Raw genomic sequence first — 27,067 nt, forward strand, 5'->3', positions numbered from 1 at the left:
GATGCAGCAGTTAAAAAAAACAAATAAAAATCTTAAAAGAAATGAGACATCTAACTCAAGACTTAACAGTTCAGAGAGGGGGTAACTTAGGAGACAAAATGTTTTAATGTTTTAATTGAATCTTTAATTTAAAAGTCCAACAAAGCTCATAAATCTTAAATTCCTGTTAATTTAATTAAAAAATGTTTTTGCTATATTGATAAGAAATAGCAATAACATGATCAATGTAACGCATTGATCGTGTTCATGTCTTCATACATTAGAAATTTTCAGGAGATTAATGAAAACCACAGGATTAATTAACCTCACCTGCCAATCCTGAATTCATGATCACAGTGGGCGTCCCACATCCGGGAAGCGGGGGCGCCATAGGTGGAGGTGGAGGAGGCAGAGGGGCAGAAATCTCTGACAGGAGCCCGGGGGGCGGCGGTGGCGGGGGAGGTGGTGGCGGTGGAGGTGGGGCAGCTGCAGCGGGAATTTCCATCGATGGTCCATTTGGCACTGGGAGAGACAACGACAGATTAATATGAACCATTTGTTTTCCTCAAACATTTTTAAGGACGCAACATGTCCTTAAATCTTGAATGTTCTAAACCATTTTTATTCATTTGGGTTTTCAATAGTTGAGGCACGCAGCTGATCTGATTATAAACCTACATTGCCCGTTCACTGGCGGCGGAGGAGGTGGAGCAGGTACAGAAGACATGCCTCCTGCAACTCCTGCATTGTTCTGACAGGCAGCCATCCCGTTTGCCCCCACCATGGCACCCGGCAGACCCTCCACACCGGGCAGCAAAGAAGGCAAGATTGAGATGTCTCCATCTCCCTTCTTCTGGATCCGAATGGTTCCCTGCTTTTCCAGCTCGTGGATCTTCTTCTCCAGCTTACTCTGGCGCTGGATGGCCTCATCCTTCTCCTTAAGCATCAGCCTCAGCGAGTGAATCTGAGAGGTGGAGTCTTTGTAGACTTCCTGCATGGGAAAAGAAGAGCTAGAGATGTTAGGAAGTAAAGCTGGCTACAGTGTGCTATTTAAAAGAGAGACATTGTAATCTGATGCAGCTGTGAAAAAGCATAAAACGTATGCGTCATGTTCTTTCCATTTTTTTGTGTTGGCCTACTAAAATACAAGTAGGTTTTGGTTGTAACCTAGGGCTATCAATCCTTTTGCAGGGAAATGTAACAGTGGATGCACCATATTTTCAACAAGTAATGAAGATTTAAGTAAAAAAAAATTTGGAGTAAGAACTGACTTTGATGGCTTCAAGTTCCTTGTTTCTCGTCATCAGCTGTTTTTCCAGCTCCACAATCTTGGCCATAGCTTCATTCTCCATGTCCTGGAGCTTCTCTGTCATCTATGAGAGTGAAAGGGGTCAAAGGTCACAGATGAACATGTTGCAGAGACAATCTCTAACTCAAAAAAGGTCATGGAGGGCAGCGATGTAACGCATTGATTGTGTTCATGTCTTCATAAGTTAGAAATTTTCAGGAGATTAATGTTTTGCAGATACATCAGTTTGCTATGACAGAAAACATTATAATGAGCATTTAACCTTTTCCAGTAGAGGGGAAAATCAGATCATGCAGCAAATTTATGCAATATGTCAGAGCATTAATTCAAGATTCACTGTGTCGTTCAGTATCGACTCAAAGACGGTGCTGAACAACATTACATTGCACAAATTCACATAGGACCATATAAAAATGCCAGTGCAACTTACAAAAGAAGCATATGTAATAAATAAATAAATGAATAAATAAATGTTGATTTTTTTTAATGTCATAAAACAACTCTTGTGGGTTCTCACATGCGACATGTTCTCCTCCAGCTCCTCCACTCGCTCCAGGGCAGCATTTTTGGTCTCTGCATCCTCAAGCAGCGCTCCAACATCAAACACGTTATCCAAGTAGGCCTGGATCTGAACCTGGAGCTTATCGCTCTCTGTATGCTTCAGTTTCTGTTAAACAGACACAAAATAGTGATTAAAGTCCACTTTCTTTCCCAAGGACTGCACCCATCTCACGTATGCAGGTTTGTAAAGAAACAGAAAAGCCGTTATTGATGGCTTCTCTATGCTGGACATCTCAGGAGTGCAGTAACTGCAGCAGGAACGGTGGACTTCTAGCTGGGAATACTCAGAAGGAGTTCTGTGTAAATCTCAACTCACATCCAAGTAGTCGTCCAAGCCCAGCTTGGTGAAGTCGTACTGTAGGTGAACTCTAAAGTTCATGTCCTCCACTGAGTGCACAACAATGTTGATGAACTGCATACATGCAACCTGAAGAACGTAAAGAGACAAGCAGAAGAGTCAGTTAAACAACATTTGTTATTAGCAGAGATAAGTTAAAGTTTCATACATATAATGCTGCACAATTTGATTTATGGTCATTATTCTAATTTCCAGTAGACGATTCTGACAGTATTATAAAGCTGAGTAAAAGTAGCACACATGGTATTACACTTTGAAGACAAGTATGCCTAATATAATCTAATTGATGTAAATAAGAAAGCTACTGCCATTCACATATTTGGACAAATTTGGTCGTGGTCTGTTAAATATGTATAAGATTCTGAAAATAAATTCACACTTTATAACAGATACTGACTCTCCATGGAAAAAAAAGATTGTACTTTGCAGTTGAAAACAATTTTTTGGCACTTTGTGTTCTCCTACAACATTGAATGGGACAAGACGATACATTATCATGTCTACAGATCTACTGACAAATCATTTCTCTTTCAGATTCTTGCTGATTTTTATTGCAAAAAGTCCATGAACTCCAACAAGTTTGGATGCAAATATTCCATCCTATGATGCCGAAGTGGAAAAGGTACATAGTACGATAATTATGTCAATAAAAGAGATGTCAATCAATCAAAGATAAATAAATATAAACTATGTGCAGCTTCCTGTTCTGTCATCATTTATGTTAGTCAATCCTGACGCAACAACAAGTTCTACCAGATGTAGCGTTTCTGTAAGCGATGGAGACAAACTTGCTAGGCATCTGGCAGACAGACACAACATGGTTTTCACTTTATCAGGCTGGACTCTTACAAATACAGACAGCTAAATATTTATCTCAAAATTGGAAAGAAAGGTTGTTTATTCAATGTTTATCCAAAAGTTTAGTCTAACAAGAGGGTATCTGCAGTGCTGTTCGAAATGTTTAAATAGGTGTAGGTGTGAACACTTTTTTATTTTAATTCAGTCACTATCTGTTTTCCTTGTTGCTTTTTGTGGACCCGTCTCATCCACTAAATGATTCAGCCAGTGGATCTTACATTTATTTTATTTTTCTTAAAAAAATAAAATAAATAATCACATTACCGGTATCAAAGTTTTAAATAGTTCCTTTTCAAAACTGCAGCCTAAAACAGGGCTTACAGGAGAGTCATTTTAACCCAAGCAGATGGCCAAGTAATATAATTGAAATCTATTTCCAGTAATTACTTTCAAAAAGTGAAATTTGTCCATAGTGAAATATTTCAAGATTTTATTTCTCCTAACATGATGTTCTCCAGCAGAAAATCCCTGACATCCTCCATAAGGAATGTAAACCACAAAAAGCCATTGCCAGAGAAGTTGTTTGGTCACAGAGTGCTGTATCAAATCATATTAATGGAAAGTTGAGTGGAAGGAAAAAATATCATTGAAAAAGGTGTACAACAAAGATAACTGCAGCTTTGAGAGGGTGGTGAAGCAAGTTCTTTCAAGAAGTTGGTGGAGATTCTTAAGGTAAGAATCTTGGTTAAAGTTTCAAGAGCAATCACACACACACACACACAGAGACATATCCATGACTTTGGATTCACTAGGTGGTTTTAAATAAAAGTTAATTCATCATATTTAAACGCTATTATATTTCTATTTATGTTATCTCATACTTATGCATTTGTATAATAAAGAGTTCATTTGAATTCACCATGAAGTCAATGTTGTTGTCTTCATTCTTGAAGTACTCCATAAGCTTCTCAAACCGCTGCGACTCCACACATACCTGCAACACAAAAAAGGGTATAAAATTATTATTTATTATAAATTATTATGAAACCATAATCATAAAATTAACAAAAAAAAAAAGGAAAAAGTAAGACAACTCAAGATTTCAGCAGCTGCTGCATCATATGAACCACCAGTATAGGTGAAAAATGCCTTTAAAACAGTCTGATGATAAATTCTACTCAGCCTTCAATGTGATTACTGTCTATCTAAATTATTCATATACGCCTGTTTTAATCCCATTTACAGCAGACACTGTATACTTTTTGCAAACTTTATCCCAGAAATACAGTGTTTTTGTGGCAAAAAGCCTATTTAAAATAGAACTTGACATCAAGAAAGATGTAAAAATGGGGTAGAGTGATGTTTGGCTGATCAGCAAGGTCACTGGGAGGGTAGAGAGGCAGACTGGGAGAGAGTATAATAAAGAATTCAGTAGAAATAGGAAGCGTGGTTATTTAAAAACCTCAAGCTTCTGCCTTCAGCCAGTTCTTTGTAGCAGCAAATCATCTCCAGTAAAGTAAAGCTAACAGTGCTGCCTAATTATGAAAAAAAATCTCCCAAAATCTGTGACCCTGCTGATAGGTTTCACACCATCAGAAACATTTCTCAGCCTCCGTCTCATTAGGTGAGCTCTTCTCTCCCACTAATGCCACCGTCGCTGAAAGCACCACACTCAATATTTAATTCAGAGGTGTAAATATTACATAAACTGTGCTCGCTCTATGCTCATAAGATGTTTGCTACAAAATGAGACTGTGGTTAGCCGCTAGTTCTCTCCCTGGCAGCCAGGATACCTCCCTCCAGACAGCCACAGGTCAGGAAGGCTATCTTGAACATCTGTCGCTGTGCTTTTCTGAGCTTTGGTGTGCCTGACGAATCTTGTTAACACGCACGGAGCGGTTTTGTCTGATGGGTGTGTGTGGGTTATCCTGTGCTACACAGACAAACCGGTATCTCTGAACCCCTTTGAAGCAATGCCGAGGGGGAATCTGCCGGAGAAACATTCCTCCAGGGCCGAGAGATTGTTTGAAACGGCACAGTTGGAATGTAAAGACTTAAGGGTTTCCCTAAAGAACCCCAGTTTACCATTCTCTAAGCTGGTCATACCTCCTTGAAGTTGTCAAAGGCGGAGAGAATAATTTCATGGCCTCCTCTCACTAGACAAACTGCCGCCAGGAGCTCCAACACCAGAGCTTTGGTTCTGTAAACCACAGAGAAAGTTATGGCATGAGAGGTTAGTAAATGGCATTTGCCAGCAAATATAGAGAAGCAAATATAAACTTAAAGAGTAAAGTCAGTAGCATTAACTAAATATCATAATAACCCCTCATCAACAACACTGCAGTGCCTCGCAAAGTACCATAAACTTTCCACACTCATGCTGCAACCACAAACCTCAGTGTGTTTTTATTCTGAATTTATAAGACAGACCAACACAAAGTAGTGGATAATTTTGACCTGGAAGGATGTTTTTCTTTTTTTTCTGCAAGTAAAAGTCTAACTTTAAAGCAGGGTTAAGTAATAAAAAATCAATTTTCTAAGAGTGGAAAGAGTGCATTACTCTGGGTGCGAAAACACCGATTGTACGTCACCCTATATACACCATCCTAATCAAGAACAATTGTCCAGGAAAACGTTATTAATCATTTGACAATTTGTTTGAATGTGATGCTATGGGAAGCTTTTCTTCAGCAAGAACAGGAAAACGGGTCAGAGTTGATGAGAAAACAGATGGGAGGCAAATACAGAGCTATACTGGAAGAAAATCTGTAACAGACTACATGAAGATGGCAGACTAAGGTGGAGGTTCAACCCTAAAACTACTTGTGGGGCAAAAAAATAAGAACACAATATTTATAGTATTGTGATGATATTGGTTTACAAAAACATTCTCGTCTTTACTTAGCAACAGGAAGAGGATTTAGGTCAGTCCTCCATTAAAGAGCTTTCTGCATTTGGCCAAATTTAATGCATTTTTAAAAACTTATCTGCATCAACTACATGTGCTGCAGGGCAGATTTATATAATTTTTTTAGTTGTAATTGGAATGGATAATGTTTTTATACAGAATTGATTCAGGGAGGCTTCATACAAATTGGCACCACACATTTTAGTCTGTCATTTGTAAAATAATAATCATTTCCCTTTCACCCCAAAAGCATGCTCTACTTGGTATTACCATCACATAAAACCCCAATAAAATAAACATTGTGGTGGTAATGTGACAATGTGTTTAAGTGCTCAAGGTAGCGTTAATACTTTTGCAAGGCTATGTTGATTATACCAGGAGTATCAAATCATCAACATGTCATTTGTTGAGTTTCAGTGCGTTTGTGTTGTTTTCATTTTATTGATGCAGGATTTATTAGCCTGAAGGAAAGAATATGTGACATGTGATGCAAAGAGGTTTCACATCAACTTTTCAGGACATCCAGTAACCTTTGGGCATTGTTTGAGAACTCATGCATCAATCCACACACACACGCACACACACACCCCAACATACACACCCCCACAGGCACGCACACAGCAGAGGCTTTCCAGCAGTGATCTCTTTATGCATCTGTCTGTGTAGAGGAGTTTGCTGGTAGAGCTTTTTATCTTCCTTCCTTCCTGATGGATGTGTCTAAGAGCAATGAAAGCACTAAAAGACACAGCTGATACTCTAAAACTATGGTTGTAATTTTACTAAAACATGAAATTTAAACTGAGAATACTGCAGTAAGAAATTTAACTGCTTAAAAATAAACTAGCAGCCACAACAAAAATATTTGTAAGGAAAGAAAAAATTTTATTCACTATGATTTTTAATTATCTGGAAAGTGTTGCCAACTTTCACTTTGATTAACGTCCAACAATTACATTTTCATGACTTCTTCCTTTATCTTACCGTGGATTTTTATTGTTGAGACTTAGTGCAATTTCATTCACAGCATGTGGGTGTGACATGACCATGTTGAAGCCATACTGTAACACAAATATAATGGAGACAAAGACAAATAGCAGATTAAAAACAGGGCAGCCTTTAAATATTATTGTACATGATAAATAAGGTATGGAGGGACAGCAGGGGAGCAAATTGAATTTAGCTTCAAATAGATGGTTGTGCTTCAGCCTGAAAGGTCATGTAGTCCCTGTAGATGAAAGAAAGCTTACCTGATAGTTCATGATGGCACGTAGGCACATGATGCAAACATGGACGTCGTCCTTTTTACAGACAAGTCTGGAGTTTTTCAGTGTTCTCCTGCTCGGCAGTGTGCTGCAGCTATAAAACAAACAAACAAAAAAAAAAGATTGAAGAAAAGTTGCTAAAAAGGGAAAATAGTGCATGTGTTTCTAAACGGAGTGTCAAGTCGGTTTGTGCCTGAACACGTGTAAAAAGCCTGGATAAGCAAGAGAACAGATGCTATTTGTAAATGAGAACAATAACCCAGCCCCTTGTTCGTACAGAGAGGCTGTTAAAGCGCCAAGCCACTTTACAATACCACAAACAACGGCAATATGATCTACTGCCACATACAGGGGCCACAAGATAGTTGCTTTGTTTTAGCCTGATGTCCTTCACTTACATATCAATCACAGCTAACATAATAGAAGCCAGTCATTTGCATGCAGCACGGTGACTGTGCAACTTTACGAGGACAAAAAACAATAACTAGGCTTCTGAGACGACGCAAGTACTGATCCAGTTAAAGTAAAACTGTTTATTTGCAAACTTTACAATCACAAGTTTCAATTTCCAAGTCCAAGTTCAGTAGAAAAACATTTCTTCAGGCGACAGTTTGACATGCTGATTCCTGTCAGAGTCCCTGCCTGTAGGTAAAACTTATCAGTGAGTCACAGCACAGTTTTTTTTAAAGAAGGAGGCAGCAGATTTCAGATGAAGATGGTTAATAAGTCATCTTAAAGCCTGCTCTGACACATAAACATCATGTGTTAGAGTTAAGGGAAAAGTACCTCACAAAACCAAAAATAATCAAAATCACAGTTGCATATTGGACAAGTTACCAAAAATAATACAGAGGAGTAAAAAAAGAAAGGTTCCCCTCCCAATTAATCATCTTAACAGAGGTGAAGTGGAACTAAGAACAGGAATAAATTCACAGGAAATGAACGTGCTTTGACATGTCTGAAAGAGTCTTTGTTCTCTGTTCCACTGAGCAAATTTATACCTTACGAGAATAAATAAAAAAGGGAATAACTGCAACAAAATAAAAAACAATTCAATTGGCTGTTGTGTTTACAGACTTCTGTTCATAATGAAAGCAGAGCACAGTCAAAACATTAGTCATTCATATTCAAGAGATTCAAAATCAAGCACTAATCTTATAAAGCAGAACATCAACTTTGACAGTTGGTTTTAACTGGAATTGAACTGAAAAACACAAGGAGGAAATTATGAATCATGTCAAAACAAGCGTAATCATACTAGCGTGTAAAGGACGTAACTGCATGAATCGAATACAATTGAGCTTTAAAAGCAAATGATAAACCTATGTGCACTATATAGGTGACACATTGTTGGAACATAACCGCAGCTTTCTTACACCAGTTGACTCTGTGTTGGAGCGACATAGTAAAGTTGCCCAGCACAATTCTCCAGCTATGGTAAAATATACATTGTGCCAAGAAAATGAGAGTGCTCAATCAGAAACGTAACTGCTGAGTGATCTAAATGAAACATCATCACAAAAATAATCTAGACGATGTCGGATGTAGAAATGGTGTCACTTTTCTGTAGACATGACAACACAGTAGCTTTTAACTTCAATGTATTGAACTGAGATTCAATAAAGGCCTATATGTACAGTAAATGACTGAGGGACAAAAATCTTGATTGACATGCGAACCAGACAAATTAATAAACAAGGTTAATGTGCTTTGTGAAAAATCTGATTCATGTTCTGGAGAAGGACAAAAAAGTTTCAACAGAAAAGATTTTTAGGTTTATGTGAGAACAAGTAAAAAATATTTGCATTTTCAACAGTGCAGACTGTATTGAGTAATAACAGTTTAATTTGTGCCACATGGAAAAACCAAACACTAGAACTACACTACAGGCTATAAGATACAGGGCTAAGATGTCTACATGTTGCTAGCGAACTCCTAACTCCTCAGACATACCGTCTCATCTGAGAACACTTTGGACAGTTCAACGAACCCGGCATCCTACAAGAGGCAATTTGAAGAAAGCAAATAAAAATGACTTAGTTTGGCTTTAATATGCCAGCCATAGATTATTTTAATACTACCTAAAAAGCAAAAGGTAAGTATATTCTCTGTCTAAACCAAAATACAGAAACATTTCTAGAAGCGATCTGTAGTGGCCATTTGAGAATCTAGGCTAAGTTCTGCACAGGAATGTCATTCAAGGAGCAACACAAGCAGCACACATCAGAAACAATGAGTACAGAACAAACCATTTACTCCAAGAGAAGCAGAGCTCAGTCACACGAGAATGAGGAGGACTAAGAGGAGGGAGCAGGTTGGGAGTACAAATAATTCACTTTCCTGACAGAAACAGCAGGACAAATAAACCAGACAGCTCTAACAGGAAGGTAAAAGGTATAATAAGGAAAGGGTGCTGTGTGGGGATGTATATGTGAGCGGCAGCCTGTGCACGCTGCATTTTGTGTGTTTATGTGTGCGTCTCAAGAGGGAGCAGGGAAGTGGCGACCTGCCTGCTGTCGAAGAGTGGCGGACAAAAGAGCAGATGACTACTGATGAAGACGGGGACAAAAACAGAAGAGACAGTCAAGACAGCTGAAGACACTGACCATTTTCACATACTGAACATACTCCAGAAAAGTGACACAAGAGAACCAACACCATTTACTTAACTGACTAGAACAAGACAAATAAAGCACCAGAATGAAGTGGTGGCAACCACTTTTGTATTGAGGTTTTGTAGGTAGCTGACGGACATTCTAACAATCGATCTTTGAATTATGTCATGTTAAAAAGCAAACTTCACATTATTTCTTGCTGTGTTTTTTGTGACAGACCAACAGAAAGTAGCAACAAGGAAATCATTTGCATTTGTATTCATCCCATTTACTAAGACAAATGTTCAAAAAGTCTGTTTCTGGATGTGCACAATTTTGGTAGAAACTGTCACAAAAGACTTTAATGTATTTGCAGCAACAGATAATTTTACAACACATCTACTCATATCTAACATATCTAGGAGATAAGACTCCATACTTCATATTTTTACTTTCTACTCTGTGTTGGTCTATCACACAAATAGCACTAAAATAGATTGTTTGTTGGATTAACATAAGAACATTTCAGGAAGTTTAAGGGGGAAAAACTTCTGCAAAGCAGAAGTTAGACTTATCTTTGTTTGACAGTATTGAATTAATAGTTGTAATAAAGTGTGTAAAATATGTCTTACTATATATACTGTATATATATATATGACATATGTGTGTGTCAAACTGACACAGAACAATTCACTATGAATTGCCTAAATATTATTGTAGTGCAAAGGTCTCAAAAGTTCATGTGGCAGTTGACTTAGTAATGCTCTTTGTGTACGAAGTGCTCAGGTAAATCTCTTCAAATTAAGGATTAGAGGCAACAGACGTCAATATGACTTCTGCACTGAGAGAATAAAGCCATGACAGCAGGGATTAGAGAAATGTTGCATGAACAAGTTGGATTTGTGCTTCAAAGTGTATATTAGCCAGGGCCTTGTGAATAAACAGCAGTGAAATCCTGTGTACTGAGGATTTGGAGTTAGTTTGGTGTTTATAAATATTGCCCCTAAAAGAAAAATGACCTACAAAAAAATCTAGTGTGTCGCCTGAAATATTGTCAGTCATGTGTCATAATCATGAGTTTGGCCAGCCACAGTCAAAAAACAAAAATCCATACAAAAAGGTTTTTTTCCCCTTCCATGTGTTTTAAGCCATTTAAAGTCTTAGAGACCCCATGACTACACAAAGAGGCAGCTGAGGCATCATAAGAAATGTGTGACTTCTCAAAATAATCACACTGCTTAAGCCAAATGCTGAAAACAGAAAATGGGGAAGGAACACAGTTGCTGGGTAACTTTGCCACCATCAGGTAAATGTAGAAACGCATGGTAATGTTTGTAGTACCGTAACGTGGAATGCCGCCCGCCCCGAGTGATGCCGTTCCCCGTGATGTGGGCTGGCAGGGTACCCCCTCCATGCAGGTCCTCTATAGACCGACTCCAGGTCTTGGACTTGTCCATCATAACATCTGCATTGTTTTCCAAGCAGTCACCATCATAACTGGAAAATGAGACGTAGATGAGTCAACAAGCTGTGAAAAAAAACTTTCCAATTGTGAAAAACACTTCATTTTGCTATTATTTAACAGTCTGAGCCACAATTAAGGACCACCCAGAGACTTGCTATACTTTGGCTGAAGCAGTAGATTTATTCTCTAAATGTTACCATAAATGTTACCAGATTTTAAAAAAACAAACAAAAAAACAGCTTTGTTCAATGTCAGTACTGTTGCTGACTAGTTCAAAAGAAGTAAAAAGCTATCAATGGAGCTAGTATTTTTCAGCAAAACGTTTAACTATGCAAAATTTTTGGCTGTCTGTTGTTTTTAGAGCTGTACACTCTGAACGGTGATCACTCAAGCATAAAATTAGCAGCGTCAGAGTCTTTTCTGTAGTGCGTCTAATTTAATGGCTTTCATTTTATCTTCTTTTACCTTTCGCATTTTCCCCTTTGGCATATTTGTTCTTTTTTCTTTTTCTTTTTAGTATCAGATCATTTTGATAGTGTAAAAGCTTGTGGCAAGAACTTTTGAAGGAAAACTTATTCTTACACCTATGATGCCTTTTGTCATCTTCCAATACCTTTGTGGCCAAAATTGACGCACGCCAAAAAACCCCGAAAAAACAAAAAAATATTATTGTACGTCAGCATTTTTTCAGATTTCTTTTTTCTTTCTTTTTTTATACTTTAGGCTTGATTAAAACTGCTAAGCAATCAGTTACCTTGAAGATTATAACACTTTCATTGTGAGTTTGTAATTCTTGACAGGATGTTTGAAAAATCAGAGATAAGCAACAAAACTGATTTGATTGCATTATGTAATATGTACTGCCAAAAAATCCTATGTGCAAAATTTCCCCACTGACTTCCATTAAAATTTTTTTTTCCTCACTGCTACGACAATATAAACCTTATGAGACTGTTAAACTTTTTTAAAAAGGTGAGATGTTTGACCTTTTTAACTGTATTAACCAAAAACATGGAATCCAGAATTGTTGCCACTTCTATTAGAGGGTAAATACATCCAAATGTAAATGAATGACAACATAGTCAAGTTTAAAATGATAATATATTTTGACGAGGGTAAAGGTTTTTTTAAAAAATGTTTGAATTGTTCATGCATTGTGAGCTTAATGTTGAAAACGCTGATCCAAACCATAGTTGAGGTGTGGCAGGTGTCTGAATATAATTTTAAAAAATGGTGGTTTATCAGGTGGGATTGCTAGTAATTTTATAATTTTATCATTTCAAACGTTAAAGGAACATCTAAATTAAATTTCGGCCAACTTGTTTTGACCAAAAAAAGTTAAAATGTTTTTCTGTTTTTAATCACTGGCTTCTGATTAGAAAGTCCAATAACCAAAACATAAACATTTTATCAAGTTGTCATATAGGCCATGACATGTCAAAGTCTAATGACCCAGCGGTGACGCCACTGTGGTTTTGTGCGTTTAAACATGTGAAGCTAAACAAATGAAATGTTTTGTTGAAGTTGGTAGCGGCTAAGGTATTTTATCCCACCAAACTTATGCGCTGCTCCAGCACTGTATAAATGTAATATTACAGCCAACCTCTATAATGTGGACAAACCATAATCACACATGCTGAAGTCAAGCGATGAATTTAAAATCAAACAAAAAAGGCCACCAGGGCTTGAAGAGGGACTCAAGGAGTGACTAATAATCACCCAGTCAGTTCGTGAATAGCAGCATACGGCTGCTATAATACACAATCTGTTAGCGACGGTCAGCGAGTGACTCAGTGTTTCTGACTGCAGAGACGGTGGAGCTGGCGCTGAGTGGAGAGGCATCAGCGTCTGTAGAATAGCAGCGTTGTGCTGGTTCCTCTGAAACACTGTTGCCCACAGAGGATGCATGTAGGGACTTACGTGACAGCGTACTGCGCGAATGAAAGGTACTCCACCAGCACATCTAGGCCTTTGTTCTCTTCATTTAAGAACTCCCTCACCCACCTGAAAACAAGCAAATATAGAAGTTTATTGCAAAATAAATTTGCCAATAAATTGTTGTGACCATCAATTAAATTTTAATGGACATTTACGGAAATAAAAGTGTAAGACAGATATTTTGGTACAATTACAGGAAAGTGTAACAAAATAACACTGCTAGGAATTAAAAGTTGCTGTATTGTTTTCTTGTAGAACACTTTTGAGTTTCTTCTATTCTGGAGACTTTCTAATCAGGCCTAGTTCTGGTTTTCTGATTTTGTCTGAGTTCTTAAGATCTTTAATGCATGATAGAAAATAAACACATTAAAAAAGTTGATCATATTGTACAGTTGAGTTCCAAGAATGAAAATGTAAGTTCTTTCTTTTAATGTATTTAATGAAGAAAAACTTTCAGAAACCAAATCACTGATTTGGTTTCTGAAGAAGAGTTGTTCTTTTTTTCTTACTATATGACCCAAAAGGAGTCATTTTAGCTTTTTCAAATTTGATGTTACCTATTATGCTGCCTAGAATTCATTACATTTTTTAAAATAAACAATTGAAAATAAGTACCCTATCTTCCAGGATTCAAGGATTTACTCAAACAGAGACATTCACAAAGTGTGCATCATAACTGAGCTAGCCTCTCTTCAAGCCCAAAAGACTTGCAGCTGTAACTGCATCAACGGTGGTTCTATAAAGCATTGACTTAGGGGGGCTGATTACAAATATATGCCACACTTTTCAGATTTTAAGTTTTAAATTTTTCATTTATTTATTTTTTACAACAGTGTATCATTTTCTTTCCCTTAAAAATTATGCACTGAGATTATGATTATGATTATGTAGCTGCATCTTGATTGGCCCCCATGTGGTGTGACTGCATGGAGCTGGACAATCTAGTATGAGAGTCTGGTAAACCGGTGCTAGGCAGGGCCATCGTCTTAAAACAGACTGACGGAGTGGCTTCGTTGCCCATATGGTGGTCATTACCACAAGATGCTGACAACCCTCCCATTCTCCACATGTTGGTGACCACAGTGCAACATGTTGAGCACAGGCAAGCAGGCGTGGAGCCAGAGTCAGCGTCAGCAGAGCACGCTCGGGGACAATCCGCCCATTATGCGCAACATGATTGATCAAACTTTCCGTTTCACCTCTGAAAAGAAGCAGCAATTATTCACTGTGTCAGTGGTGACATTGTTGCTCCGTTTCAATCAGCAGCTCCTGACCTCTCCATGTCCCTCCCCCGCCTCCGTGGTTAGCTCCTCATTTGTCCAACAGAGACTGACTTCATGTAATCTTGTTTTTCAACACAACATCTTTAAAAAGAGTTCATCCATCTAAACACTGGTTCAGCTGCTTTGCAACACGGGCATCGTCTGCGGCTGGAGTTGTGTTTTGGTTTAAAGAGCAGAATCGGTGTGTAAACAGTCTGTAGGAGTGCAAGAGCCGCTGCTGTCAGACACATGAGATAATCTCAGAGTGTGGGTGAAACTGACAAATTGAAGAATATATATGTGTGTGGGATGGAGCAAAAGAGAAAAACAGAGGGTTTAGGAGACAGTTTAGACTGACTAGTGTTTTTGCTGTTTCAATAGTCTTTGGCCATCAAATGCTTTCTTGGCTGCATCCTTCAAGATCTGCTGCTACCACCTACTTAAAATGCTCATCTGGTCTTTACCAGGGTATACATTTACTTAAGCCTAATTACAAGTCTCCAAAAACAAAGAACAGATTCCAGACTTGCAATATTTATTAAGCAAACATGAAGACAAAATGGAAAAATCATCAGTAAAGCCAGTGATTCACCAGCAGAAGGGTTCAATGACATCTACAGCTAAGAGTATGGCAACTAAAATCTAATAAACCCGCCTAGTTCCAACTTCAATGCAAAAGAAGAATATCTGCTCACCTTATAGTTTCTCCAGTGCTTTCTAAAGTCACTTTCTCAGCATTTCAATCAGGTTGACTGATTAAAGGGCCATTGTAACATGTTTTCCAGGACATTTTGTTAAAGATTTGCTGCTGTGTTTGGAATCAACAAATAGCCTCAAATTTGATACTTAAACACTGGAATTCAGAAAAGATCAAGGTCGACTCGGTGAGTACAAGTTGCACAGGTCATGTGGCTGTGAAGCGAGTGTAAATTATGAATCCTCCACCACTGAGCTCAATACGCTTTTGGTCACTGCCAAACACATGGTGCTGTGCATCATGACCAAACATCTCTTTTTGGTCTCATCTGCCCAAAGCATATGTCAGTCCCTGTCTTGTGGTTTATTCAGAGACAACTCTACAAGCCTTCTAGAGACTTACTTCTCCTGTCTCATTCAAAGAAACCAAACTTATAAGATCTTTTTCAAATTTTACTGTCAAGAATTTAAAACCTGATGACCAAACTGAAGCATACATTGGGTAAAATGCGACTCTTAGGGGTTTTGTAATATCCGAGAATTACACAGTCTTGCTTTCGCTGGGATGTTCACTGTTGGGAAGGCCACCAACAGTCTCAATGTTTCTCACTTGTGAAAATTAGTTTTCAATTACTAATGATGAAGTTTGAAGAATTTGAAAGTGAATTTGTAGCCTTTCACTGATCAATGAGAAGAAACAGTGGCTTGTTCAACGTAATTGCTGATGTCTTTCTGTCCTGACATTGTGTTGACCAGTAGGGTTCAGAACAAGAAGCTGCAAAAAAATCCAGCTTTCATAGAAGTGATTACACTTATAATCCTGATAATCAGTTAATTATAGGCTTTTCGATCTAATGAAAGCAGTAAGGGTTTATTTTGGTTTCCCACACTGAGATTTTTATAATTTTGACTTCATTTTCGCTTAATGAGTACTGACAGCATAGCATCTGTTGTGTGTGTTTTTATGTTTGAGGTTAGATTTAAAAATTAGAAGTGCCTCTTATGTGTAAAATCTTAAAATTAGAAGAGTGTGCCATTTCATTTTTCTAGAAATGTAATCTTCAGAGTCAATCACATGTCTTTTGTTTATAAATGACTAACACAAAGTCATGTTTCTTCCTGAGTAAAATGACTACTACAATGTGAGAGATATGATTGTAGTGAGAAAAAATGTTTAATCTGAGATAAGATTTAAGAGCTCTGCTATAAGCTGCATTTAAAGGTTTACTTTCTGTTCTGGTAGTGTTTGTCTTGGTAATGCTCATATCTGTGGTTGCTAAGGACATACATTCCCCATTTTCACAGGTTACAGGATTCCTGCAATTTTATAATGTAAAAAAATTCAGACTTTTCCAGGCTGAACTTTTCAGACTCAATAGTCTTTCATTTCAAAGTATAAAATGAGACCTGAACAAGAAATAAATGAAAGAAAAAAAAAACTAATGAAAGGAATAAAAAGAGGAAACAAAGGATACAAGAAAGGAAAAAGTTCTGAAATGTACATATTTTTCAACATTCTTGTTTTATTTTTTTCATACTTACCTATGCCTGGAAAAACTTTGCATCAAGTTCCAGACTTTTTTTTAGGACAAACACTATTAAAAAACACAGACGCAGACATCCCTTGTGTCTGTAAAGCAGCATTTCTTTACAACTATAATTGGAATTTGGATCCAACATATCCCATCATGCATTAGGCATCATTAGTAACACACTCATCACAGCCCATGGAGACACAGATGTGTGATCTAAAGCATGAAAAAACACTGAGACTCTCTGTGAGATATTGATCTCTGCTCCAGTCTGACTGTACAGCTCTAAATCTGTATCTGCTGCCACGGGTTTAGACTTGTTATCTCAGAATACCTAACATAGCACATGAATGCACTAGTGTTTCATCTATTGTGAAATCATCATCATCTATGTAGCAATATCCACATTAATATCTCCTCATCGGAATCATGCACTGAAATGCTACGGTGGCGCGGCCAAACTCCAGCAAAGAAAAAATGCGTTTTCCCTCCAGAGGCTGCTCATGTGTCAGCTGCTCCGAAACAATCCTCCGATTCATCTTTTCTTCGCCGCCACATGGCTTTCGGTGTAATATTAGGTCACAGCACAGATAGGAATGATACAAAGTAGGGGGGATCTGCATCTCCTAGTGTCTGGAATGCCAGACGTTTCCCCCCTTAAATCGAACATAATCAGACACAAGACGCGTTTACTACACAAACTTCAGCACAGTCAGTGACTCACCCTATATGATTGGTCCGCAACGAAATTTCCAGTTCTCTCAGGACTTGGGTGGATTCTTGTACCCGCCGTCTGAATTTCTGAGGAAGGAAAATAAAATTGGGGGGGAGGTTAGATTTCATCGTACCCTAATAAATCAACATGTGGTAGGAACATAGATCAGGGATATTTTTTTTGGCTGAGGGGAGCATTCTTTTCTAAAAAGAAAGGTCAGACAAACACAAATACAGATCTACTGAAGTGAGAGTGAGGAGGGAGTTCAGCACGTACTGATTATAAAATCCAAGGATAAAAAATGGGGGCCGAATCGTTCCTCAACAGAAAAGTAGCTATTAACTAGGCTATTAAAGATGAAGAGCTGAGTCACTGGAAAAAAGCTAGTTTTCTTGTTTTCCTTCTTCTTACCTCAATTTTATAGCTCATACAGTCAAACTCTCAACTAAAGTCAACCCTGTAAAAGAAAAGTTTTTCTGACACCATGATAAACCATTTCAACACTTTGTCCACTTATAACGTGATGTATACAATTTAAAATACTAAATTTGTCAAAGCACCTTTACATTCAGTTTGAATCAGATTTTCAAATTTATTGATATGTATTGATGCTCTCATGGGACAAACTCTGGAGAAAAATTATGCTTTGGGATCGAAAAAAATTGATCCCAATACATGATGCTGCCATCACCATGTTTCACTGTGGTCATTTGTTTCCTTAATAATCAAGTGTAAAAACACACCTTGCACGGGAGCCTGCCTATGTAAGTATATTAAATAGTGCTAGTTCAACTACAATAAGCCCAATCTTGTTATTTAAGGGCAGTAGATTCCGTCTTTAAATAGATTCAACACTCAGCAGCTACGTAAACGAACAGAAATTCTCAGGTTTGTTACTCAGGCTACAGCTGCTCTAAAAACCTGAAGACCACGCAAAGGTGAGACCCAGTTCCTGATCGAGACAAAAAAAAAAGAAAAATGAATATGAGTGGAGGATTCCTATGTCCTTTTTCTCCCCCATTCTGACTCAATAGTTATCTGCAAAACTGTGGACAAGAGGCCGTTTAGTCTGTTACACAACCACAAGAACAAAACAAGCTGAGCAAATGACCCGAGGCAATCAAATGGGCTGTAACGTAATGAGGAGGGAAAAATCCCCACATGAGACAGATTGAAACCTCTTCATAATACAGAAGAAAACCTAACTGAACTTTGATAAAGAAAATGTTACATCATGAGCTGTTATTTTTACAGGAAGCCATGTTTTTATACGTTTGTCACTTACATTTTAGACAATCTGACAGGAGAAACAGGAAAACTGTAAAATATTATGGATTAGGGTTTAATTATACATTAAATTCAGGATAGGGTAAGATGAGCTGTAAAAGCACAAAATGTTAGGGTGTTTTTTTAAATCTAGTTTCCTGTTCAAATATCTTTGAACACTTGAAGACAAAACTAACTTACAAATAACTTTTCAGCAAGATATGGTAGCTTGGTTTAAGTAAAAAATTCCTTAATGTTGTTGAAAAATGGCAGATTATATCACTTATAACATGGGAAAAGTGTCTTATTATAAGTGAAATAATATTCCAGTGGAACAAGTACTTTTTCAACAATATAAATGATTTTTTTTAAATTAAAACGAGCTCCCATTTGTTGCTGAAAAGTTACTTTTAAGTCACTTTTGTCTTATTTCAAGTGTACTAAGATATATGCACTAAAAAATACACAGACAAGAGGTGATTTGGATCAACTGAGGAGTAATGAATCTATCGGTTGATGGATGAATTTCTACTCCTCTTACTTTGAACTAGAAAATACTTCTACCAAATTTAAGAGTTCCCTGATTTTTCCAGAATAATCAGGAGCCCTGGGTAACAGCTGTCCTAAAATCATCAGTGGTCCAATCTTCCACTCCTGCCTTGTATTAATTTCAGATTAGACTGGAGACTTAGACAAGAAAAGAACACTTGTGTGAATGGGTAAAGGATCAACACATTGTAAAACACTCTGTAAAACCTGGAGAAGGTTGAAGCGGTGCTATAAAAGTGTGGACAGAAAAGAAGAGACGAGACAAACCCTCCCAGTCTCTTTCCATGATGCGTTTATATCTGGGAGGAAGCAGAGCTCAGGCTTGTGTCAGCGTATTATTAACATCCACAGAGAAGAGAGCTGTTCCCACAGCTGATCCTCTCCAGTGGACGTCTCTGGTCCAGGGCGGTGTACGTTTGAGATGAGAAACAGAGAATCTTTTTTTTTTTTTATTGGGGAGGAGTACTTAAAAAAAATAGGATATGGAAAGCAAAGAACACATTTCGGGGTACTGCGCAGGCTCTCTCAGCCCCCCACCAACCCCCACAACTTTAAGTGCTACCAGCTGCATCACAGAGAGAGCAGGAAGAGACAATGGGAGAGAGAGGCTGAGAGGAAAGGAGGGGGGAGAGATGAAGAGGAGACAGCAGGGAGAATGTAAAGGAGGGGAGAGTGAAAAACTGAGGTTTGGGGAGGTGTTAGCACAGGAGGGGTCGTTCTGGAAGCAAATCAACGACTGGTGCATTCTTGGGGACTAGCTAGACTGAGGCTCTTCCTCCTTGGCTGCCGATTGGCTGGGAGCTGCTCGGAGGAATGCACGGGAGCCTGCCTATGGAAAGCAGAGGCAATGACCTCCAGCTCTCTCACAGTGGCACAAAGTGGCAATTGTTTGAGTTGGAAGAAAAGGGGGATGGAGCAGGAATGTAGAAAGAAGCCCATAACTCTCTCTTCCTCCGTGCCCTCTTGTGCTTAGTTTTTTGTCTCTGCTGTCGTCCGTCCATCTCTTAGCCCCTTCCCTCAATAAACTCTCTTTAATTCAGCACCTCTCCTTCCCTGTTGCTGCGCTCGCTTCAGTCTTTCATCTTGTTCCTGTGCGTCTGTCCACTTCAAGCTTTCAATCGAGGCAAAGAAAAAGCGCCAGTTTCATGTCGGGCTAATTTTACACAACAAACGTGAGGCTACCAGAGCTAAAAACAAGGTGGGAGAGAACTGAAGTGACATCTTCCTGGGACATATTTTATTAAAGCTGATTAAATAGAAAAAATGGAGGGACAGTAGATCAGCTCATATGATTGATCTTCAATGGCAATGCTGAATATTTATACTTAGAAAGGTTTCAACATGGTCACTGCCTCTGACAAGGAAACATTTAAAATGCTGGAAAATACTTCAAGGATAAACAGATTATGTACCTATTCCAACTCTTGCTTAGTATACAGTTAAACCTACTCAAAACATGTACAGTAATTAGACCCAAATAGAAATGTTCTACTGAAAGGTACAGTATGACCATTTACCGTACTGTATCTGCACTCAAAATATTTTTGGGGTTCCTTTTGCATAAATTACTGGATCAGTGAGTTGTGTTATAGAGGAAGCTTTGAGGAAGCCCGGGTTGACTTAATGGTGACCTTCAGCTTGTCTCTTGTCAGATTTTAGGACCTTGATTTCCAAATATAGATTCAAAAATTACTTCTGATAAGAAGACTGACCATCTAAGGAGTGGGACAGGTATACTGAGCAACACCTAAAACTTATATTTCCTAAGCCCAACTCAAGAATCCAACAGCTGAAGTCCCAGGCCATGGATACATCTGTGTTTGGTGGCTCTTGAGGCATCGACTCCAGCTGGATGTCAGAATCTTTCTTCCCTAAACTCTTGAATGAGCTTCTCTACCTGCCTTCCTCTCCAACTTCCTGTTACTATGGTTGGGAATAGAAATTTGTAATAAATCAGCTTTTTAACATCATTCTTTTATAGCATAGCCCTATTGTGGAGGGTGGAAATGCTGTTGCTGAATACCTGTCAGTCTTCATAATGACCGTGTGGGTCTTAAGAAATAATTAATGTTTTAAAAGTTCTTTTTAATTGGTCAAATTTACTGAAAAGCCAATTTTTGGTCTTTATTAGCTGTAAGTCATTATCAAAATTAATATCAAACAGAATTCAGTGTATGATGAATCCATATAATATGAATTTTACATTTTTAACTGCTTAAATAAAAAAATAACTTTTCTTTAGTATGTAACTTACTTTGAGGAAAGCATCTGGCAGGTTATTAGTTTTACATGGTTCACATTGTAACAGCAACACCCTTCATTATGGAAGTTGTAACTGTGGGATGAAGACTCAGTTTTCTATTTTTAGTTTCAGTGAGCTCAGACCTAAGAGATGTCCAGAAACATCAAAAAAGAAACAATATAAGCATTAGGAAGACAGAATACGGTACGCCATTTATGTTCCATTTCATTCTTTTGAGCTTTCAACTTCTGTCGGACAAAGAATAGGCTGGATTCAGAAACACTGTGATTTGAAAATCTTATGACTTACTGTTGTTTTTGTAATGCTAACCAAACTTATTACCATTAGATGCCAAAGACAATTTAACACATCAATACTCTGTAATCCTTCCATCTCTGTTCTAAAATTACAGTAAACATTGTTTCAACATTGTTCACCATTAAATTCACTAGTACTGTTTGCTTTTCTTTTAAGAAATCAAATTAAATTAAAATTGGTTTTGACATGCCAACAATTCACAAAATAGGAGCTCGGAAATTTGCCCCTCACTCCATTCAGTGCATCTCTAGTCTAAACCTTCTCACACTAAACCCGTTGTTGCAGAAGATACAATGATTTAACCTAGACACTGATAGGTCTATTATGCCTGAAACACTCTGCTGTCAATTCTTTTCTTTATCAGATTCTCTAAATACATGACTCCTCAGGCAATAGACATGCCAACCGCAGCACTGTAGGCCTGAACTCATCTGCATTAAAAAATTACGAGACCATCTTAGATCAACATGATTATTGAAAAGGAAACTTACATTTTCTTGCACATATGTTATCAATTATTTGTTGTCGTAATGTTTTTTTCCTGTTTGTAATTTTTTTTGTGAAGACTCCAAAATTTCCCACGTCAGAGAAGTTTTCAAAACAGCCTCATAAAAACTCAGCCGTTTCACTGTTTTTACAACCATAATCACAGTTTTAGCTTGCTTTGGTTCTGTCATGCCGCTCTAGTCCTGTCATTGAGGGTAAAACTTTTAGCCACAGCAGCTTCATATGGAATTATTCAGTAATTTGTTCTTGTTTTGTCCAAGTTTGTTGCCTAATTTGATTATCACAGAGGCAGGTCCCCTGGCGTTTCTCGCTACAGCTTGCACAACCAAAGCCAAAAAGACTTCATTTTGGCAAACAAGAGAAGTTTGGCTGATACTTGTCCACATGAAGCTCCTCCCTAGCCTCCAACTTTCTCCCTCTCATGCAGCCAAGCAACACATCCAAACGCGGGCTGCTAAAGCAACATAAAGGCATTTTTATCATATAGATAAGGAACTCCTGATTATTTCTTTCAGGAGCCTGCGAAGCTGTAAGGAATTGTCAATGCAGGAATATGTCTGTCTTTCCCCTGCTCATTCTTTACCACAGAGCAGGACTATTAAACTCTGGCCAGGGGTTTCTCCAACCAGGGCGTTCCCGATAAACAACTGTCTGCTTTCTCACTAATCTGCAGTGTTTTGCAACTTGAGTTCCCGAGCTGTCTCCCAGGGAACTCTTCAATGCAATCTTTCCTCAGCTGTGGGGATATCCTGAACAATAGTAAGAAGGTCAGGAGGCTTGGGCTGGGAGGGGGTTGAAAGCTGCCAGGCCACCAGAACAGGAAAGCATGTTAGGCTGAACACTCACCTTTCGTGTCACTGCAGGGTCTAGATAGCTCCTTAGCTTCTGGAGATACGTGTGAGGTGGGTTCTTCACTTGAAATCGCTCCTGTCAAAGGGAGAAAAGAACATGAGATTAGAGAGAAGGAAGGGAAAAGATGAGGCAGAAATAAAGAAAAAAAGACTCCAGAAACGCACATTTTGATTTTTTGTGGGTTCAGTGATTTGGATGGTCACACACAAAGTAAAACAAAAATACACTCACATCCTTTTATTATCCTCAGCACAAAGGAAACTTTAACTCACATTGAGCAACGATCCATAGATGGGAACTTTAGATTATCTTCCACTTCAAGAAGGAAAATAAAACAGTTCCTCCATTCATAAGTGGCTGCAGACATGACAAACCCTCATATGACTCGTTTCATATTGCATGAAATAAAATCAGTCACAGAAAGATGCTATTTTCTGTCAAGATTTTTACCCAGTTTTAACACTTCTTTACATTTTTGTGTTAAATGAATGGTTTAGGATTAGAATCAACTTTTATTTGTTACTTAGTGGGAAAATCACAGTATAAAAGTAAACAGAGATGTACACAACTAATGTGGATTTCTACCAATGACACCAAAAGCGTTCTTTATTGCAGGTAATATATTTAGATGCCTTTAGCCTATTAACTTAACCTTAAAAATACTTAACTATCCCTTTAAAGGAAGGAGGTTTTTTAATACCTCATGGATTCAACAAAAACAATTACAAAAACAAATCCCAGGAGATCATGAGGCTTTGCTGTGAAAAACTATTTCACTGTAGATGTACAATAACCCAAGTTGAACCAACCACCAGGTTTTAAGCCCACACCATTGTGCTCTAAATATAAAAACAGGAGATTAGTCTAGGATTTGGATCAGTGTGTTGAGCGGGAAATTGTATTTGTTTCAGACTGAGAGCAGCAGCACAGCAGTTTATCAATGGTGAAACTTCAACAAGTATGGCTAAATTGTTTTAAGACATTTAAAAATAATAATAAAAAAGAAGAAGAAGAAAGACGTATTCCTCGAGAGAGACTGAGCAATTAGTTCTGGTTAGTGTTTGCAAACACAATTTTGGCACCACTGCTTGTACTGTGCAAGCCAGAGAAAAGCGAGGCAGCAGCGCAGTCAAAGAGACAGACTGCGGCTTATTCCAAAACAAAGACATTTAAATCCTGTTTAAATATTGTTCTGAGGTTGTTGTGTTATGAGACACAGATGTACAAACAGATGGTGATACATGGAGAGGGAATAAGATTGATTGTGTCTGCAATATTCTATATATTTCGATTTTATTTTTTTCTTTTGTACATCTCCTGCATTGTGCCCTTTCAGTTTGTTCGCTAAAATGAGACTTATTCCCTCACATTGGAAAAAATCCAGAGTTAGTCATTTTATTTGTCCTTTTATACACTTAAATACATCTCAGATGAAGATGCCAAAGAGTGTTTTGACTACTTAGATTTTCTAAATGTGCTCCTCATATGAAACATGTGCCCTTTAAGAAACTAAGTACGTTAGGAAGTCACACATGTGCTAATCAGCTCAAGGATGACTGTGCATCCAGTCCACACACTCACCAACCCAAAGAAGGGCCGGTTTGGTTGGGTGAGCAAATATGTTACATTCGGAGGAAATAATTTGGCATTGTGGTGATGATGTCAAATTATATCCAAATGTTAATGTTTCCACCATTTTTTGTCTTTACTTTTTTCACTGTGGTTTTGTGGTGAATCTTTTAACAATTAAAACGTCACAAAATTATTTCTACAAAGTTGTTCCATACTTATCAGGTCAAACCACATAGTGCAATACGATATCACTGGTCAATCTATCCGCCAAATTCTTATATTTTTTTTGTGTTGTATTTATGTTTACTTATATTCTATATTCTTATTCCTTGTTTCTTGCATAATCTAAGGTTTTTCTTGCATAATTTAAGGTTTTGGTTACTCACATTTAGTGTGTACCTTAGTATTTAATTTGTATTTTGTATTCTTTTGCACTTTTGCTTACTGTGTGTTATCTTTGTTTTTTTGCCTGGGAGCTGCTGGTAACTTCAATTTCCTGAGGGAGTCTTCCCAAGGGATCAATAAAGTACAAGTCTAAGTCTAAGTCTAAGTCTTGTGCCTAATATCCTACATAGTAAAGCAGTGTGGCCAAAAAAATTTGCCAGTCCAATGTAGAAACATAGGCTATACTTCACACATGAGCCATTTACCGTTGTCAAGGCACAACAAGTTTTAAGACGGGTACAGCTTCAAAACCACAACATTCAAACTGGTCCTGCGGTATAAAGTATTTTAATGAGTACCCAGAGAAAGTCAGTTTTTCCTGGTTGTATGGAGCAATGAGTAATAGAGCAATGTCTCCCTCCTCCTGTTACTAGGACTTGCATGGGTAGCTGACTAAAAGAAGAACCCCTGTATTTTTCCCCCCCGTCAACTTACAGTTTTGAAATTTGGGAAAATACTGGAATGCAAATTTTAACTGCACCAAACAGCACAGATCTATACAAAAGGTATTTCAGTTATTTAAAAAAAATAACAACCAACTGAAAAAGTCCAACTTCAAGTATTTACTCAAAGTGTACTCAAAAAGTACCACCCATTTAGACAATCCTGTATCCTTAACTTGACTCACGGATGTCCAAAAAAAAAAAGTGACTACACAGGTTTACATGCAAACATGACAGAGTTTGTAATTGAACATCTCCCATGACTACCTGCTGTACACAGATAGTAAGATGAGATCAGCATCACTACATTTATCAGAGCCAGAGAGTCTCTTCCAGAAAAACAGGAAATACAATATGAGAGCAGAGACAGGAAAGAGTGTCTCTCTCAGAGGACAGCAACAGACAAACAAGACAACTCACTCTGGTACCCAGCAACTCTGCGAAAATACTAAGTGGGCCGATTGCAGTCCAAATGTAAAATAAAATGTGAGTAACGCAAACCAACCTTCAACACACATGGTTCCTAGAAGCCTATATGAGTAAGGTTGTCTGGGCAACAGGTTGAAATTAAAAACAGCGTTTTTTTCAAAGAATCTGTAGAGTCTGTTCAAGTAAAAGAAGTCAAGCAGTTGTTTACACATTGTAGTTAAAATCTTCGGATGTTTTCAAGAACATGGTGTGACTGCAGAAGGATGAAACTGTCTGGAAAATGCCTTGTTAGCAGGAAGAAGGTCACAGTAACAGGATCTGGCTGTTGTCTGCTCTGCAATTTTTCAGTTTTTATTAAGAGAAAAACTCCTCATACTTGCAGTAACAACTTAAAACTTCAGCCTAAAGGGAGATTGGTGGATAGACAGGGTCTACCTTTTGTCACGGTTGCTTGGTTACTCTAAAGGATTCACTGTAACTATGGACACAGAATACATCTTACTCCAGGAGCTGTGTAAACTGTTACAGATATAGATTGGTAGTGAAAGCGAGGGGGACAAAACATCAAGTAGCCGACCTACAAAAATCAGCTTAGCAACAAGTGAAGGCCTTCTAACTTAAAAGGATGAATTTCAACAAGCCATTATCCATCCTTGTGAGGTAATTATTTAGAAACTTCTTCACTGGCAATCTGAAAAGGCCCATAACCAGCTTCACTTTCAGGCTGAAAGATTTCTGAAAAGTTTGGCACCCATGCTGGGGGAATCTTTGCTGGTCAGCGGCCCGATTCTCTTCAGGGTCACCAACTCTCGACATGGTTGTGATCTAGTCTATCCCTTTCCTGGCTCCTCGAGGAGGCAGAAAAACTCTGGCGGAGTGGCTGCCGTCAGAGCACAGCTCACTGCACAACATGCGCACTCTGTTATTTTCTACATGCAGCACTGACTCCAATAACAGGCTGGGAGTTTTTAACTGGCTAACTGAGCTCTGCACCCTGCTGTGCCACTTAACCCACTTGACCAAGAAAGTTAAGGCAATCTGTGCGCATTAGCAGGGGCTTGTAGGATG

The 27,067-nt window shown here is 38.2% G+C and overlaps 1 protein-coding gene across 5 annotated transcripts in view; it reads right to left on the reverse strand.

Moving 5' to 3' along the window:
• Nucleotides 1-27,067, reverse strand: part of fmnl2 (formin like 2) — a 59,057-nt gene that overhangs the window by 11,965 nt on the left and 20,025 nt on the right. For all 5 annotated transcript variants that reach the window (XM_005800686.3, XM_023336537.1, XM_014469394.2 and 2 more), the window contains exons 3-15: nucleotides 23,106-23,186; nucleotides 17,387-17,463; nucleotides 13,155-13,238; nucleotides 11,111-11,266; nucleotides 7,161-7,269; nucleotides 6,895-6,971; nucleotides 5,112-5,205; nucleotides 3,925-3,999; nucleotides 2,166-2,276; nucleotides 1,806-1,955; nucleotides 1,251-1,352; nucleotides 658-970; nucleotides 310-501 (exon numbers count right to left, since the gene is read on the reverse strand). In XM_005800686.3, coding sequence (XP_005800743.1) covers nucleotides 310-501; nucleotides 658-970; nucleotides 1,251-1,352; nucleotides 1,806-1,955; nucleotides 2,166-2,276; nucleotides 3,925-3,999; nucleotides 5,112-5,205; nucleotides 6,895-6,971; nucleotides 7,161-7,269; nucleotides 11,111-11,266; nucleotides 13,155-13,238; nucleotides 17,387-17,463; nucleotides 23,106-23,186 — 1,621 coding nt within the window. The remainder of the gene's footprint in view (nucleotides 1-309; nucleotides 502-657; nucleotides 971-1,250; nucleotides 1,353-1,805; nucleotides 1,956-2,165; nucleotides 2,277-3,924; nucleotides 4,000-5,111; nucleotides 5,206-6,894; nucleotides 6,972-7,160; nucleotides 7,270-11,110; nucleotides 11,267-13,154; nucleotides 13,239-17,386; nucleotides 17,464-23,105; nucleotides 23,187-27,067) is intronic.

This window comes from Xiphophorus maculatus, chromosome 7, assembly GCF_002775205.1.
Source record: "Xiphophorus maculatus strain JP 163 A chromosome 7, X_maculatus-5.0-male, whole genome shotgun sequence".
NCBI classification, from domain to species: Eukaryota; Metazoa; Chordata; class Actinopteri; order Cyprinodontiformes; family Poeciliidae; genus Xiphophorus; species Xiphophorus maculatus.